Raw genomic sequence first — 16,874 nt, forward strand, 5'->3', positions numbered from 1 at the left:
CACACATCCTCTACCAATTCTGAAACCACACTGCTCTTCCCCAATCTGATGCTCTGTACATGCCTTCACCCTCTCAATCAATACCCTCCCATATAATTTACCAGGAATACTCAACTAACTTATACCTCTGTAATTTGAGCACTCGCTCTTATCCCCTTTGCCTTTGTACAATGGCACTATGCACGCATTCCGCCAATCCTCAGGCACCTCACCATGAGTCATACATACATTAAATAACCTTACCAACCAGTCAATAATACAGTCACCCCCTTTTTTAATAAATTCCACTGCAATACCATCCAAACCTGCTGCCTTGCCGGCTTTCATCTTCCGCAAAGCTTTTACTACCTCTTCTCTGTTTACCAAATCATTTTCCCTAACCCTCTCACTTTGCACACCACCTCAACCAAAACACCCTATAGCTGCCACTCTATCATCAAACACATTCAACAAACCTTAAAAATACTCACTCCATCTCCTTCTCACATCACCACTACTTGTTATCACCTCCCCATTTGCGCCCTTCACTGAAGTTCCCATTTGCTCCCTTGTCTTACGCCCTTTATTTACCTCCTTCCAGAACATCTTTTTATTCTCCCTAAAATTTAATGATACTCTCTCACCCCAACTCTCATTTGCCCTCTTTTTCACCTCTTGCACCTTTCTCTTGACCTCCTGTCTTTTTCTTTTATACATCTCCCACTCAATTGCATTTTTTCCCTGCAAAAATCGTCCAAATGCCTCTCTCTTCTCTTTCACTAATAATCTTACTTCTTCATCCCACCACTCACTACCCTTTCTAATCAACCCACCTCCCACTCTTCTCATGCCACAAGCATCTTTTGCGCAATCCATCACTGATTCCCTAAATATATCCCATTCCTCCCCCACTCCCCTTACTTCCATTGTTCTCACCTTTTTCCATTCTGTACTCAGTCTCTCCTGGTACTTCCTCACACAAGTCTCCTTCCCAAGCTCACTCACTCTCACCACCCTCTTCACCCCAACATTCAACAATTCTTTTGATGTGCTATTCTGACTATACATTTGGCACAAAGCTGACCCCTAAGTCCCTTACACACTCAGATTAATATATTTTAATATCTACTAGATATCAATTTTAAGTCCTTTCACTGTATCTGCTCTTCATTACTTTGCAGTAACTTGGGCTAAACTTCATCAACCATGCATCAGACACGTGTAGGGATAAATAGGCATATGCTCCCCATGCACATAATTTTTCTAAAGATGCCTTGAAACACTGAACAAACGAAAATATACCTAACTATTAGTTAAGCTAACAAAAAAGTAGGTACATGTGCTTTGCATATGGAACCATGAGCATGTCCCCAAAGAAATATAGACAAAGACTCATTAAAATGTCTCATCCCTCACAGAGACAAAGGTAATAAATATGAATAGTAAAAAGGTCAACATACCTCATCTCTATCCCACAAGGACACTCGTTTAATCTGTTTTATCACCATTGTGCTAATGTTGATGACTTTTGCTCACACCACCAAGCTTGATGCTCCCTGAAGAAAGAGAAAAGTTAGAAGGAACACCTAGTTTTAAACTACTGAACAGCATTTGTCTTTAATCATATCGCCTTGAATGAGACAAATAATTGCTTTTATTGTTTTTATTTTTATCAATTAGCACCCTAGGTCCAGATTAATAAACATGCATTTTCCCTAATCCACAGAGACCAGGTCAAATGCAGCTCACTAACCATGATCTTTAACTGACCTAAACACATCAAGTTAACCCCTTAACTACACCAAAACTTACACTTACCAAAAGCACTTAAAAGAAATCTAACTATTTTCTTACTGAATATATCTTTATCCTGATTCAATGAAGAAAATTACCAAACAAGTGGTACAGTATACCTTCCTCTGAATTAGGAAGGAAGGGTGCCAAGTAGGATGGGGAAAGCTTGGGACTGCAGCATGGATCCTCCTTATCTAAATAAGAATACGATGATATATATGGTTTTTCCCATATATGATTTCAATTCAAATACAACTACTCACATACTTTATACTTCTCTTTCCAGATATAATTTCACAATATACATACTCATGATTCAAATATTTTATGCATATGCATTTTTGTGCTACACATATCACTTACCTATTGACATAACATTTAGGCCAATAGAGGAAAAAACTTTATTCACATTAAAAAATGAACAATATTTGTATTTCCATCACAAAGATAAATACTAATACTACAGATAACATTTTTGCTTTATCAAAAAAATACCACAATAGTGGATGTGAAATTCTAGCATCAAGCTAAGATAATGTATATGCACCCTCTGAAGGTGACAGATGCATGATACTTTTCCAGCTGTGGCCAGCAGACCACCCAACCACCCTGTAGGCAAGCAATATAAATAATAGTGGGGAAAATTAATATATCCATTGAAATGCACTGCAGTTGTCTATGCTTGCATCTATTGACGAGCAATGCATTTTAAGGGGCTAAATGAGCAGTGGTGTTCAGGGTGCAATGATAATGGCCTTTGACCTAGTCAAATTGAAAGCAAATAGCATCAAGGGTATAGCGAAGATCTGTTTTCAGGAACAAATTGAATCTAAGTTTCTTGAGGGTAAAGTGGATAAACATTCTTGATGGGTGTAGAGATGATGAGTTTGGTTTGTTAAGGGTACGGTGAAGAGGCCCTTGTGGAAAGTAAAGTGAAATCAAGTTAACTGAGGGTGTACTGAAGATGCACTTGGTGGTGCCTTCTCCAGAGAAGGCATGATTGTAAGTAATAATACAGAGAAAGACATACTGGATTTGTTCATATATAATCTGCATTTTTGGTTCAGTTAAGCTTATGGGCATGGTATGAATGAATTTGATTTTGCATGAATGAAGTTCTTTATAAATAAAAATGATTCCATATATATCAAATTCCTTAATGCTGACCTGTAGTAAACAAATAAGCATATCTGCTTTAACCCTTTGGCCATGGAATTAACTTCCAGCAGCAATCCTAAGGCATGTGTGAATGGTAAATTTTTTTACTACATTTCAAACTAAGAAAAAACATCAAAAGTATATATCTGGCATTAATATTTCTTAAAAACATCTGTCTAAATGAAGAGAAATGAAAGTAAAGTATCTATAAACTTCCTCAACTGTAACAGATTTCATGCTCCTTGTACTTACAATAATAAATGAACTGTAAGTGAATGACAATCACACCAGATTTAGAAGGACACTAAGTAGCCCTATATTGCTAACTCATGTGCATTCATCATAAACATCATATCTTATCACTATATAACTTAATATGTATATCATAATATGTAAATTGCACTCATAATCATGAATGAACTATAAGCAGCACAAAAAAATCAAAGCTCTAGAATTAACAAGACAATAAGCAGTCCTTTATTGCTAAATCATGAGAACTCATCAAAAACATCCTATGTTATCAATCTTTATTTTTTTTCTTTTGTTGAAGGCTCTGGTCACAGACAAAAGTACACACCAAGGCCAGGCCTTAATTGAAATAAAAAGAGAATTATGAAGTGTAAAAAGAAAAGACAAGGAAAAGTATTTATGAATTTTTGAGGATGTGAAAGACATGTCTTTAGAAATATGCCAGGTCACAGGTACTGGGAAAGACATGAGAAGGTAGAGAGTTACAAAGCTTCAACGTGTATGGAAAGCAGCAGGTATCAAAATGGCCCACCCTTGAGTTGCCGATGGCCACACAATTATCATAAGACGCAGCAGCTTGCCAAGTATTGCATGGTCTAGCTAGTGTTGGGGCTCACAAGTAGCCAGCTCTCGGAAGCAAAAACCAAAGCAATACCTATAGGAGAGGGAAAGTGAACCAACATTGCAGCACAGGGTAAGGGTTTCAAGTTTGGAAGTTAGCTTGAGACAGTTTATAAGTCAGACTGCTTTCAACTCAACTCTGTCAAGTAGAGAGAGCAGTACTCCATACAAGGACAAACCAATTCCCTTGTATAAAAGGAGCAATTATTCTGAAGCGAAGTTTCGATGTCTAAACAGGACACTCAATTTCTTAGAGGCAGACTTAACTATTCTTGTAATGTGGGGTTTCAAAGAAAGAGAGGATGTTACAGTTATACAAAGAATGTTTATTGAGTCAAGAGGTGGAATTACAGAACCATCAAAGGAGAAGCAAGAGTTGTGGAGAGTTTTCGATAGAGAGATGGGTAGAAATTGGGTCTTGCAGGCATTCATTACAGTACATAACACCCACTTATACAGAATACCTTGAAATTTCAAGATCTATATCTTATCTAAATAATAGAGACAGGAGAGTAGACATAGTGGTAGCAATCAGCTGAGACATAGATTATGAGTTACATTCAATCAGCCAACACATGGTGGTGGCATTTTACAGGACCCTAGTGTCATTTCCTGGATGGGGAGGGTTGTTGAACTGTTCAGTATGTACAAGCTGATCTTTGAAAGCAATGGACTTCAGTCATATTTCACAATAAGAAAGAAAATCATATATGACGACTCTAGTCATGCTGCATGGACGATTCGTTAAATTTATGTACATCTCAGTAAATATACCGAAAATATACACAAAAAATCCTGCAAATGGAGATCTACCTTACTTGTTTTAAGGAAGCCCCTTTTTATGCCAACTTGACAAAAATCATATGAAATTATCATCAGCATTCTGATAGGTTTTAAATACGGAATAATTTTCTCATTCAAATTAGAGTGGGTTAGAACAAATAAAAAAAATGCACCATAAAACACCTAACTTAAAAGAAAAATTATTCCAAATATGGATCACCTGAAGATTGCATTCACCACCCAACATCTTTTAGGCAACATCTATACCACAACCTACCCATACCGTATCTAATTAACTAAGCCTAAAAGATATTTGACTGAATCTCTATGTGATCCCCATATGCAATTAAGCTTTTGAAATTGTACCATATGTGGATACTCATTCTTGAATGTGATGTTCAATAAACAAAGGCACTCCCCTAAAACAATCATTCACAATATGTATTTCCCATATCGTTAAACCGTTGGAGACAAAAATAAATCACTGGAAAGCTTGAGCTGATCTTAAGTGCATTACATCCTATGGGCTTTACTCACCATACAGTACTTACACATTATTATCATAATTTATGAAAAGTTATAGCCTATATTTCTGCAAAAATACTGAACTATTTCACCTCTTATCATCCTACATCATTTCATCTAATATTCAGACCATCATCATTTCATCTAATATTCAAACTATCATTATATAAACTTAATATATTGCTTTACTTACATTTTTTTCCATACCTAATTCCTTAAATCTATCAATATCAGAGGTTAAAGATATCAAAAGTTACAAGACTTAAAAAATATCTTTATACTGCAAACACTGCTGTTTTTCTTTAATTTTTCAAATAAAGAGCCACAAATAAATAACCAAAGATTTCAGGAAACACTAAAATGGACTAAAATGCCAGAAAGGACATAAAAAATAATTTTGCCACTGACTGCACATCTATCTTATGTTACGATAATGTATGATGTAATGAATACCTGATCCATACAACCACTTCTGTTAGATATCATTCAATACATTTTAGTGATGAAACGGAGTTTTCAGTGATAACTTCCAATCATTATGACATGAAATATTTCAATGACAACAAATACAAGTATCTTTATCACTTTCTGATTCACTCTAATATAAATGATACCAGTATCTTTATAATTTTCTGATTAACCGTAAATGATATTATCCCCGGGGATAGGGGAAAAAGAATTCCTTCCATGTATTCCCTGCATGTCATACAAAGTAGCTAAAAGAGGTGGGAGCATAGGAGCTGGAACTCCTCCCCTCCTGCTTTTCCTTTTCCAAAAGAAGAAGCAAAGAAGAGGCCAGGTGAGGATTTTCCCTCTAAGGCTCAGTCATCTGTTCTTGCCGCTACCTCGCTAACACGGGAAATGGTGACTATGTATGAAAAATTCTAAATAAAAAATTCAACATACAAACTAATCCACCTTGTTTAACCCCAACAAGGGGGTCTTTGCCACAGGATCCTCTAAACCTCAGGTAATTCAACATAACTTGACCGACAGACAATATATAAGGACAAATAATATATCTATGGTGTCTACTGATTCATTCAGATATCAACATTCACTCCGGTTTACAACCTTACCTACAAATTCACTGAAAACTGTATCTGACAGTTCCGTCACCAAACATTCTCCATCCATGATATAACCGTGAAAACGTGACATCTTAACCACATTTGTGTAATAACTGTCAATTTTATATAATATGTCTAGACTCCCTATCAAATCTAAAACTGGACAATTTTTCCCGTAAACCACCTCTACCGTTCATTAAAACTTCATATCAAATACCTGACATTCAGGGATATGGACCTGCCTTATATTTCAGCCCGAAAATGCGTGGAGCACAAAGGGTTTAAACAGTTGTAAATATTATGGTCTTCCAGCTGTTGTTGTCGACGATGGTGCAAGTGAGTACGTCACGTCATGACGTCACGGCAGACATTCCCTTCCGGCAGGAACATGAAAATGGAAATAGTTTCCTTCTTCCAAACTTCCTTCTTCCTGGCAGAAATGAATTGGATTCAAGCGGTGATTTTAAAGAGGACACGAGATTACTCGTTGTATCTTTATAGGTCATGTAACATTAAGTGAAATAGTGACGCAATGTTCGCAACAATGGTGTAAAGTATGGCCTCACGTTAACAAGATTGGTCCAGAGGGAAAAAAAAAAATGTATTATTGATTGTATTAAGAGGAGTTTCTTATTTCTATATGGATACTCTGAAGACCCCCTCCCTGTCTAGCTTTTTGTCTGTACTCGTTTAAGTTCGGGTTACGTTAAGTTAGGGTTACGTTTGTACCCTAACTTAGCTAGGAAAACGATGGACGCCGAATCTTTGGGAGGGATAAAAGCCAAAAGATCCGCCCTTGCCGTTTTTCTAAGCTGGATTGGATTGGCTTGATTGACTGAGTTTACTTGGCAGAATTTACAAGTCAATTTCACCAAGGATAACACATACACTACAACTACATATACTTCATAAGTGATCCTCATAATGCATTCAAGGTAATGACATGAAAAAAGTACAATGATACGTACAATTTAACGAGAGGAATTAGAAATTGGATACGTACACATTAAGGTCATTAGCGCCGAACTTGACCGTGACGCATTCATGGGGCCGCCCAAGCTGGAGCGCATAAGGTTCGAATCTTGGTTGCGGAAATCGGTCCTCACTCAACCCAGCTGTTCATCCATCCCAAGGGATTGGTTAATGAAATGGGTACATGGTTCAGGTTAGGATATGTATATACAGCGATAACGGGATGGCCTTGATTAAGGCCTCAGCTGCATATACCGTCTCGGCTAACAAAATGAAAAAAAAAATGCACATCGTCTTCCGTTATCAAGTTAGCGCCTATTACAGACACCCATATTTGCTCACGTTCACACTCCAGCTCTCTTGTATAAATGCATCGACTGCGCCGAAACCAGAGCACCCCATCCACAAATGAAGTCCTTGAGATCGTTCCTGGGTTTATCCTGACTACTTCACATGCCCAAGTTCAGGTCACTGACAGCACGTCACCCCCTGTATATAACATGGCTCCAGTTCGCTTTATCCCTAAAATGCCCTTCACTGTTCTGAATGGTGAGTGACAAACCTCCGTAATGTGTCGAATATATATATCTGAAGCATAACGGAATAATAGAGTGTACACCAACCAAATTACCAGAGTTCTCCTCATAGGAGCTGCTAGAAGAGTGTTTAGGATAATAGGAAAAGATGCGTAGCCATTCAAAGATAATGATTATTATTGAGTGCTCTCTCGAGAGACAATAATTAATATTCTGCTATGTGAACGACAGGTTAATGTGGGCCGCTGTCGTGTTGCAGGGAGTGTGAGCCGCTATGGTATGTCAGGGAGTGTATGCATGTCCGGAGGTAAGCAGGGTTACAGGGGATGGAGAATTGGGGACAGGGGTGAGGGATCAGGAACGGTGCGGGGTTTAAATGGAGGGAGAAAAGGGAATCCCCCAACCTTCTTTCTACTTTCAGATCGAGTGAACCGAGAGGGAATTAAACATACAGCACTTATGGATCTCTTCAGATTGCAAGAGTTCGCGAGGCTGGAGCAGTAAGGGGATTTGAGTAGGGAAGGGGGACCTTTCTACTGGGGAATTTCTATGTCCAGTGTTTCCCTTTATTTGCCAGAGTGTGAGGAGGGGTAGTGGTAGACGTCCAGAGGGTAGTGGTGAGGGACGGTCTTTGGACGCAGTGCGTAGTAGAAGGCGGTGGTGTCAGTCCTGGAACGCAACACCAGGAGGCAGTGGTGACAGTCTTAAGACGCAAGAGGCTGTGGTGACAGTCCTAGGACGCAAGAGGCAGTGCTGACAGTCCTAGGACGCAGGAGGCAGTGGTGACAGTCCTAGGACGCAAGAGGCAGAGGCAGTAGTGACAGTCCTAGGACGCAGTGGTGACTCACGGGACGCAGCACCACTAGGAGGTGAACAGTGTGACCCATGATGTTGAAGACGAATCTTTACTGATGGTAAACATAAGCCAACACCACACCGGGGGATGTAAGACGTCACCACAATCATTCGGTGTGTTGTTACACTATTCCTTAGAATCTGAGACTGTTGGCCGGAGGTTCCCGCTGCTCCCGGAGACCACGAAATAGGCTCGTCACACAAGTTTCCCGGGTAGATACAGTCCTTGAGGGAAGGGGGGGACCAAGGTATTAGAACTTATTGCTGGTGAAGGGAAGGGCCACAAGGGAATAGCCTGGTATGTGTGGCAGAGCTAGCAGAAGTTAGCGTCTGTGAAGGCGAGGTTTTTAACATTGGGTATCAACTACTGTGCATAATGCATCAATATGGAAGTTCCAGTGGGCTTCTATGTGGATGCAGTATCAATCTTGCAACGTCTTTTTTTTATGTTAGCTGAGACGGTGCGGGCAGCTGAGGCCCTAATGAAGGCTATCCCATTAACGACACACACACACACACACACACACACACATATATATATATATATATATATATATATATATATATATATATATATATATATATCCCTGGGGATAGGGGAGAAAGAATACTTCCCACGTATTCCCTGCGTGTCGTAGAAGGCGTCTAAAAGGGGAGGGAGCGGGGGGGCTGGAAATCCTCCCCTTTTTTTTTTTAATTTTCCAAAAGAAGGAACAGAGAAGGGGGCCAGGTGAGGATATTCCCTCAGAGGCCCAGTCCTCTGTTCTTAGCGCTACCTTGCTAACGAGGAAAATGGCGAATAGTTTGAAAGAAAAAGAAAAGAATATATATATATATATATATATATATATATATATATATATATATATATATATATATATATATATATATATATATATGCCCTAGTCTGATCCATGTACTCATTCTATCGACTAAAACCTAGGGGTGGATGAACAGCCGGGTTGACTGTGGACTGACTGCCGTAACCAAGATTCGAACCTACGCGCTCGACCCTGAATGGCCCGTAAGTGCGTCATGGTCAGGAACGGTAACCTATACCATGGGAGTCCATGCACGAAATCAGGTCCGAAAAACTGCAGGCAAATCAGTCACTTGGTCAAGCCACACACACACACACACACACACACCAAGAAAGACAACGCCAATGCCTCTCTGTTATAACCCGAATTGTGGTCTCTCGTACCTTGAAGCAGAGGATCCAATAGCGAGAATACTAGCTGGAACCTGCTTTTGTCCTAAGGAACTTAATAGTCTGACATAATACAATTTTCTACTGTCTTTTAAAATAAGCTACAGAGAAAATAGCTTTCTCAGTGGTTCGTATGTGAAAGTTTATTCCTTGCATATCTTAACAAAATAACTGGAAGTAGGTTCTTTTGTTAACAATCCTGTTGAAGAAAAGTGCTTCGCTTCCTCTGGCCCACGAATTTCTCACTGACCTCTCATTAAATTAGATAAAAATCCAGCTTGAAGTAGCCGGTTAATGGAGAATATCGAGGATTTGATCATTCTGAATAGCAATTTGATTGCCTCTTAAATCCACCTCTTTTCGAAGCTAAGGCGATGTAAGTCGATTATTCAGTTCTCATAGGATTCGTTTGTCAGTCCGGATAACACCGTTATCTTTCGAGTCTTTCCATGTTGTCTGTGTTCAAAAAAGGTTGACCACAATTGAACACGATATTCGAGATGGGAATTTCAAAAGCTCTATCATGGAATCCAAGAATTTGTTTTGCATAGGATAATGCATCACAAGACTACCTGAATTCATGATGCTGCTAGAAAAAAAAATAAATATTCACACCTTCTCTACAACTCTATTTCAATTCAGTAAACTAACTGTAATACTCTAAAATGAACAGTTGGACAAGCTACCATTCTGCAAGCAATGACCTGAGACGAAATTCCATGTCTTCCCAGCTTTGGTCACGACTTGTATGGCATTAGGTGGTGTGTGTGTATCTAGCCTGCAAAATGAAAAAAAAAAATATCAATATCAATCCAGGACGAACAGCTGTCTAACTGACAGACATACTAGCGGACACGACACTTAAAGTTACATAGTTCTGTCTACTGTGCATAGCCATATAAAGTATCGAAAAGTTTTGATATATCTCATTAGGTATCGTCATGTACTGATACCCTTGCTCTATCAATCTACCAATAATACAGTCCTATCAAAATAGGAAAGCTATTACTTATACTTGAAAGGGTGAAGTAACTAACTAAACATCTTGGATCCACTAAATACTTCTATATTACCATGTTCTTCTGTTATATCGATAAGTTGTCACCACAATAATAAATTACAGCTATATATGTCGAGTTTCAACAATGATGGTTGTAAGTATTTCAAATATCTATGTCAAAGAATATGGCATGAGGAGGGGATTTGAAGAGGTATAGGAAATAATATCAATAATAATAATAATAATAACTATAATAATAATACGAAGTACCAACCACACCAGAGCAACTGGAATATAATGATCATTTCAGAAACTAAAAACAATCAGGAATTTCAACCATACGAAAAGAAATGGAATAACATTAATCATTTCAAGAAACAATGATGATGATAATAAAAATAATAATGATAATCATAATAATAATAATAATAATAATAATAATATTATTATTATTATTATTATTATTATTATTATTATTATTATTATTATCATTATTATTATAACAATAACCAAATGTACGAACCCTAACGAAACAGCTGGAACACTGACCATTTCGAAGTGGACAATTTCGATCTCCATCGAACCTAACGCGAGATACCTTTCATAATTAATGGACGCAATATACACATCAAATGGCCTAACTTCGGATATGGCATAAACAATCAGAGAATAGTCAATTTACCTGAATTAACTCCAGAAGAAAACACACCGTCCATACATTTACAACTGTAAGATGCTAGTGTAACACAAAGGAATAATGCATAAAGTATGAAGATAAAGAGCAAAATAAACAATGTTACCTACGTACAGCAAGATAGAGGAATTTCCTGTGAGATATTATACCTGTGAGGGGTCAGGTCAAAGGTCAGTGTTCTCGAGGGTGCAGTGAAGATGAGGGTGTAGCGGAAATGCCTGTGTAGTGGAGAAAGCCTTTAAAATGAGCCTAAAAATCTTAGTGAGGTGAAGATGCGTTTGATAGTCTCTTCCTCCGGTGCTGAACCTGATGGTGAGAGATAATATTGTGGAGGGGGAGGATTATTACCTTCGCCCACGAATATTGGCGTAATAGTCTTTCTTAGAACTTTGGCAAATACTGGAGAGTGATAATATACACAATATTACCACATATATGTGCGTCTGAAAACGTAAGCATGCTGATCGATTGTCACGTGAAGGGTAACGACGATTAAAAAGCCCTAGTTGGACACTGAAGGGATAGGGAGGTTTTGGGAGGAGGAGGAAAGGGAGGGGGAGGGGGGCACGGCTATCGGATGGTTGCCATAGCAACTTGCAGGCAGGCCCTCCCCTTCCCCTATCCTCCCCAACCCTTTCCCACCACTAATAACAACCTTCCCCTCCTCTCCTCCCCCCTCCTTCTCCCAACTTACCACCAAGGGCGTCTCCCCGCCACCCGACCAACGCAAATATGGGACTGTTTAAAGAGCCAACGAATATATCTTGTGATTCATGGGGGGACTGACTGAACTGATGATGACACATCCGTTCCTGTTTTATCTTCGTAATTCGAGATTATAAGTGTATTACGTTCCGCTACCATATGACGTCTCCTTGGGTTTGAAATAAGGCCGCTGCCACCTAGGGGGTTGGTTGATTCGTAAATATAGTTCACGCCAAGTTACGTCAACCCTCGTTTCGTAAGACGACCAGAGGATATTTAGACAAAGATAGACAGACTAGCATACGCCATTTTGAACTGCATTATCAACGTAACGTTACGTAGACCTCTATATACTTTATCTGGAAAGACATTTGGTATCAATCACTTACCAAACCACGGCCAAAAACACAGATAATACAGATAAAGTCGGTACTCAAGTGAAGCGTCATCATATCCTACGAACTATAGGTAAACAGATGGACTGCGGGTAGGTCAAGGGCAAGCCAACCCGGCCAAACTTGGACCAATCAAAACATACGACATTTGTTATCCGTAAACAATGGCTGTATGTGTAGTTAGAATATGTGCCAATGTCCTAATATAGTTTTCTTGAGACACATGGTGTTCGAAGATGATTCGATAGGTGGTTATAACTTGGTGTTGACGGCGGTCGATAGGCCTAAAGCCCCTGTCATGAACCAAAAATGAATAGATGTTTATTGTATCTGATTGATAATGTAACGCCTTGGTGGAGTTCGATCCTCCATTACCGTCCTACTATTATTTTCCAATCCTTCTCTTGATCAAGAACTCCAACGGACCCTTCCTAAAGTCTCCACCTGCCAATTCCAGTCTCTCAAGCCATTTCAAAAAAAAAAATCCATAAAAAATTCCCTACTTCTTTGCCTTCCAAAGTCTGTCCCTTTAAGTCACTATTGCAAAGAATTCTCCAGCCTTCCCATATTCCTGACCTCCCAAAATCCGTCCCTTCAGTCAACACTCCTTAGAATCCTCCAAGAAACCCCTATTCAATCCTTTACCTAAAGCCTCTCCCTCCAGTCACCACGCCCAAGAACTCTTTCCTTATTCTTCAGCTCCTGAAACCCGTCCCTCAAATCAACACTTATAAAAGCCTTCCGACAAACCTCCCCCAAATATTTCGACACCTAATACCCATCCCTCTAGACACCACACCCAAGCCCTTCTAGCACACCATCCCCTAATTCTTGAAACCCACCCTTCACCGTTCCGCCATCAAACGAACACGTAACTCACCTTACTCGTCCAGCCTGCTCCTACTTGCCTCCACTCGCTCATCCCTGAGTGGCTGGTCACCGCATTGTTGTTCAAGCGATGAAGTCGACAGCAGAAAGACACAGTAACCTCAGCAGGGAACTTCTCGCCTTCTTCGCCGTCATGCAACACTTCTGTTACTTCCTAAAGGGCCAAGAGAGTTTTCCAGTTCCTCACAACAAAACGAGTAGTGCATTGTCGACGTTGTTGGACCTCTTCCAGTACTTCATGACCTGCGTCGATCGGTTCCAGGTGGCTACAATTTTTATCATTGTCGGACGTGTTTCATGAATCCACCATCAGTGGCTTCCTCCAAGATGGGTTACAGTTTTCGTTGTATGTACCTTCAACTCTCGTCTCTGACTAAGGTTGCCAATATAACCTGAAGGGACCCCCTGTGGTTCCTTGGCACTACTTGTCTCGGCACCGCGGTCTAATTGTAGCGTACAGTCAGAGGGTTTCATTACCGGCTGCTCAGTATGGCTAATACACTCATGGCGCACCCTCAGCGCGAACAGACAACTTCCCTCTCTGGCCTTCCTCACCGTCTGTTTGCATGTGAAGAACGTGGGCTTCTCAGCTGCAGAGGTGTCTTACAACCTACCAACTTCCTAGAGGACTTCCCTCCATTACTATCTACTGCCATGTTAGTCCTCCAACTGCGTTCTAAATTCGCTGGTAGTTCTCCAACTCGCAGAAAAACTGCGTTCTAAATTCGCAGATGACAGGACGTCACCACCCATCATTACCACCAGCTGATACTCGTCGGTATTTACACTGCAAACCACGCCTTCGTACATTTTGATACGGTTCACGAACCCTTGCTTAACAGCGTTTACCTCTGTGGCCCTTTGCCTCGCCATGTCTGATTCTAAGCCATCTGTTGCCTCCATAAGGCTTAGCGATGGCGATACCCGATGCCATAAGTAATATCCAGCTTGTCACTGCTGAATTTGTAAACATCCATTTGACCGACGACTCTTGCTTCCCTCCGTATCTTTACTCTCAATAAAGCTATGATGGACTGGAGGAAACTGTTGACCACACGGAAACTAACGAATAGTAAGCTTCTTTCGTATCACCTGACTGAAGATTCGCCCCTTAACATAGGATATTTATTTAACCTCTCCAAATCTACAACAATAGCGAGGGAAGAGGTGGGGGGGGGGGGGAATCTTCATGTGATCCCTACTTTTAGGGTTCGATCTTGCAAGAAGAACGATCAGGCCTTGATTATAATCAAAATGCGCCAGAGCTAAACATCCGTTCACCTAGGGTCTTTCTCCACGGCTGGACTTTCTAATCATATCAAAGTCACGATAGATCTAGCACTATAGTTCAAATTTGAAGTCCATCCGAACATCTGTCCTCACAGCTGCAGAAACCAAACTTAGCCTAATCTAAATGCCACAATGCAAAATGCAAAAATCTCGACAATCTTACCACTTTTTCACCAATTGCCAAGTTTGCAATATTAGATCTTGCGTGAATTTGATTGGACCAGAAAGCTAGCAATGGAAACTGACAACTTATAAGCGGACGTTTGGCCACTTTTAAAAAAAATTGGTACTCGTTGTGTTTCATTTTTCCTCGTGCTTATCATAAAGTACTTAGATCGGGCGCAGCACTGAGATCCTCATATATATATATATATATATATATATATATATATATATATATATATATATATATATATATATATATATATATATTATCCCTGGGGATAGGGGAGAAAGAATACTTCCCACGTATTCCCTGCGTGTCGTAGAAGGCGACTAAAGGGGAAGGGAGCGGGGGGGCTGGAAATCCTCCCCTCTCTTTTTTTTTTTTTCCAAAAGAAGGAACAGAGAAGAGGGCCAGGTGAGGGTATTCCCTCAAAGGCCCAGTCCTCTGTTCTTAACGCTACCTCGCTAACGCGGGAAATGGCGAATAGTATGAAAGATATATATATATATATATATATATATATATATATATATATATATATATATATATATATATATATATATATATAATCATGAACAACAGAAACCAGTTTAGACGGACTAGATGACGTGGCTAATGCGTTTACCAGGAGAGGCTCTCGCACCAGGAGCCCGGCCATCATATACGTTCCGTACCGCAGAGTGAGATCATTGAGCAACTTATCATAGACTTTGCCACAATTAGAAACTTCAGTTCAGCGAAATTTTTACAATAAATGAATGACAATTACATCCTGCAAAGTTTCGAACCTGGAACTTAGAGATTCAGGACAACCTGGTTAAGCTATTAGCATGGTGCAGTAAGATTCAGAATCCTCGAACGTTGCGAGTATAATGGCGCTTTGAGAGTTTTATCCCGATCCCAGAAGGTTTTGAACCCCTTACAAATCCAAGTTTGTTCCAACTTAAGAGACTTGTTGATAGAGGTTTCATTTTTCTATTAGACTAAAGAAAATCAACGGTGTGTTTTCCGTAGAAAGAAATACTATGCAACATTCAATACATTCGTCATTTACCCGGAACATTTTACGACGTTTTATTTCTAAGTTCGAATCAAACTATGAAGTGAACTCGATATTGATTTCTGAGTCAGCTGGTTGCATTTGGTCGTACGCCCACATTTCTATTGAAAAGAACATCTGCCACCGCAAGTGTCGCGTCTAACGTAGCACTTACCACATTTGTCCTCAATGGGGTGCCGCAAGACAGCTTCTGAGCCCAGCACTAATGACAGATAAGCTGCCTCCAGCTTTCATCCAGAGAAAGCTTAGACACGTTCTTTAGGGTAATGACTGTGCAATGATACGTTCTTCGCCGTATAGACCCACAGCGAAAGCGCCCAGTCAGTCATTCTCGGCTAGGCGGTGACCACACATGTCCAACAATCCATGTTGATAAATATGTCCGTACTGTTTTCTCTAGCGGAGTCAGTCTTCCATACTTCACACCGGCCTTCATACACATGTGGACAACAAGAACCCTACAACCTACTGATGTAGGACAATACAACACTGGAGATATGATATCGGTTTCTCCTACCCTAAACTGGCTGCTTATGTCTCTCCGTCAAGGAATACTGAGCAAGCCACCATCGTTCCACATGGTTACTGTCTGTCTGGCCGTTTGACAACTCAAGCGTGAACCATTGTGAAGTCTGTTGTTTCTTTAATTGCACTTTTAACTTTCGAAGTATTGACCTTATTTCTTCTCATAATAATACGACCTATTCCTTTGATAAAACGGCTGGGTTTTCCACTCAAAATTTCTTAGTCTCTCTCTCTCTCTCTCTCTCTCTCTCTCTCTCTCTCTCTCTCTCTCTCTCTCTCTCTCTCTCTCTCTCTCTCTCGTCCAAAACTTGAGCCTTCTTGATTTTTTTTCCCAGCAAGATCGACGAATCTGTTGCGTACACCTTCACATCTGTGTGCACAAGCGCAAAATAGGATACA

General features: G+C 40.0%; 1 protein-coding gene across 13 annotated transcripts in view; it reads right to left on the minus strand.

The window, feature by feature from the left end:
* Window positions 1–13,868, minus strand: part of LOC139755080 (tRNA endonuclease ANKZF1-like) — a 73,848-nt gene extending 59,980 nt beyond the window's left edge. For 2 of the 13 annotated variants that reach the window (XM_071673176.1, XM_071673170.1), the window contains exons 1-3: window positions 11,596–11,749; window positions 10,439–10,530; window positions 1,440–1,535 (exon numbers count right to left, since the gene is read on the minus strand). In XM_071673176.1, coding sequence (XP_071529277.1) covers window positions 1,440–1,444 — 5 coding nt within the window. In that variant the 5' untranslated portion in view covers window positions 1,445–1,535; window positions 10,439–10,530; window positions 11,596–11,749. Of the gene's footprint in view, window positions 1–1,439; window positions 1,536–6,188; window positions 6,363–6,396; window positions 6,588–10,438; window positions 10,531–11,595; window positions 11,750–13,426 lie in introns of those variants that run through there. The other 11 variants (XM_071673171.1, XM_071673179.1, XM_071673167.1 and 8 more) reach the window with 11 other exon arrangements.
* Window positions 13,869–16,874: the final 3,006 nt, after the last annotated feature.

This window comes from Panulirus ornatus, chromosome 18 (assembly GCF_036320965.1).
Source record: "Panulirus ornatus isolate Po-2019 chromosome 18, ASM3632096v1, whole genome shotgun sequence".
In the NCBI taxonomy this organism is placed as follows: Eukaryota; Metazoa; Arthropoda; class Malacostraca; order Decapoda; family Palinuridae; genus Panulirus; species Panulirus ornatus.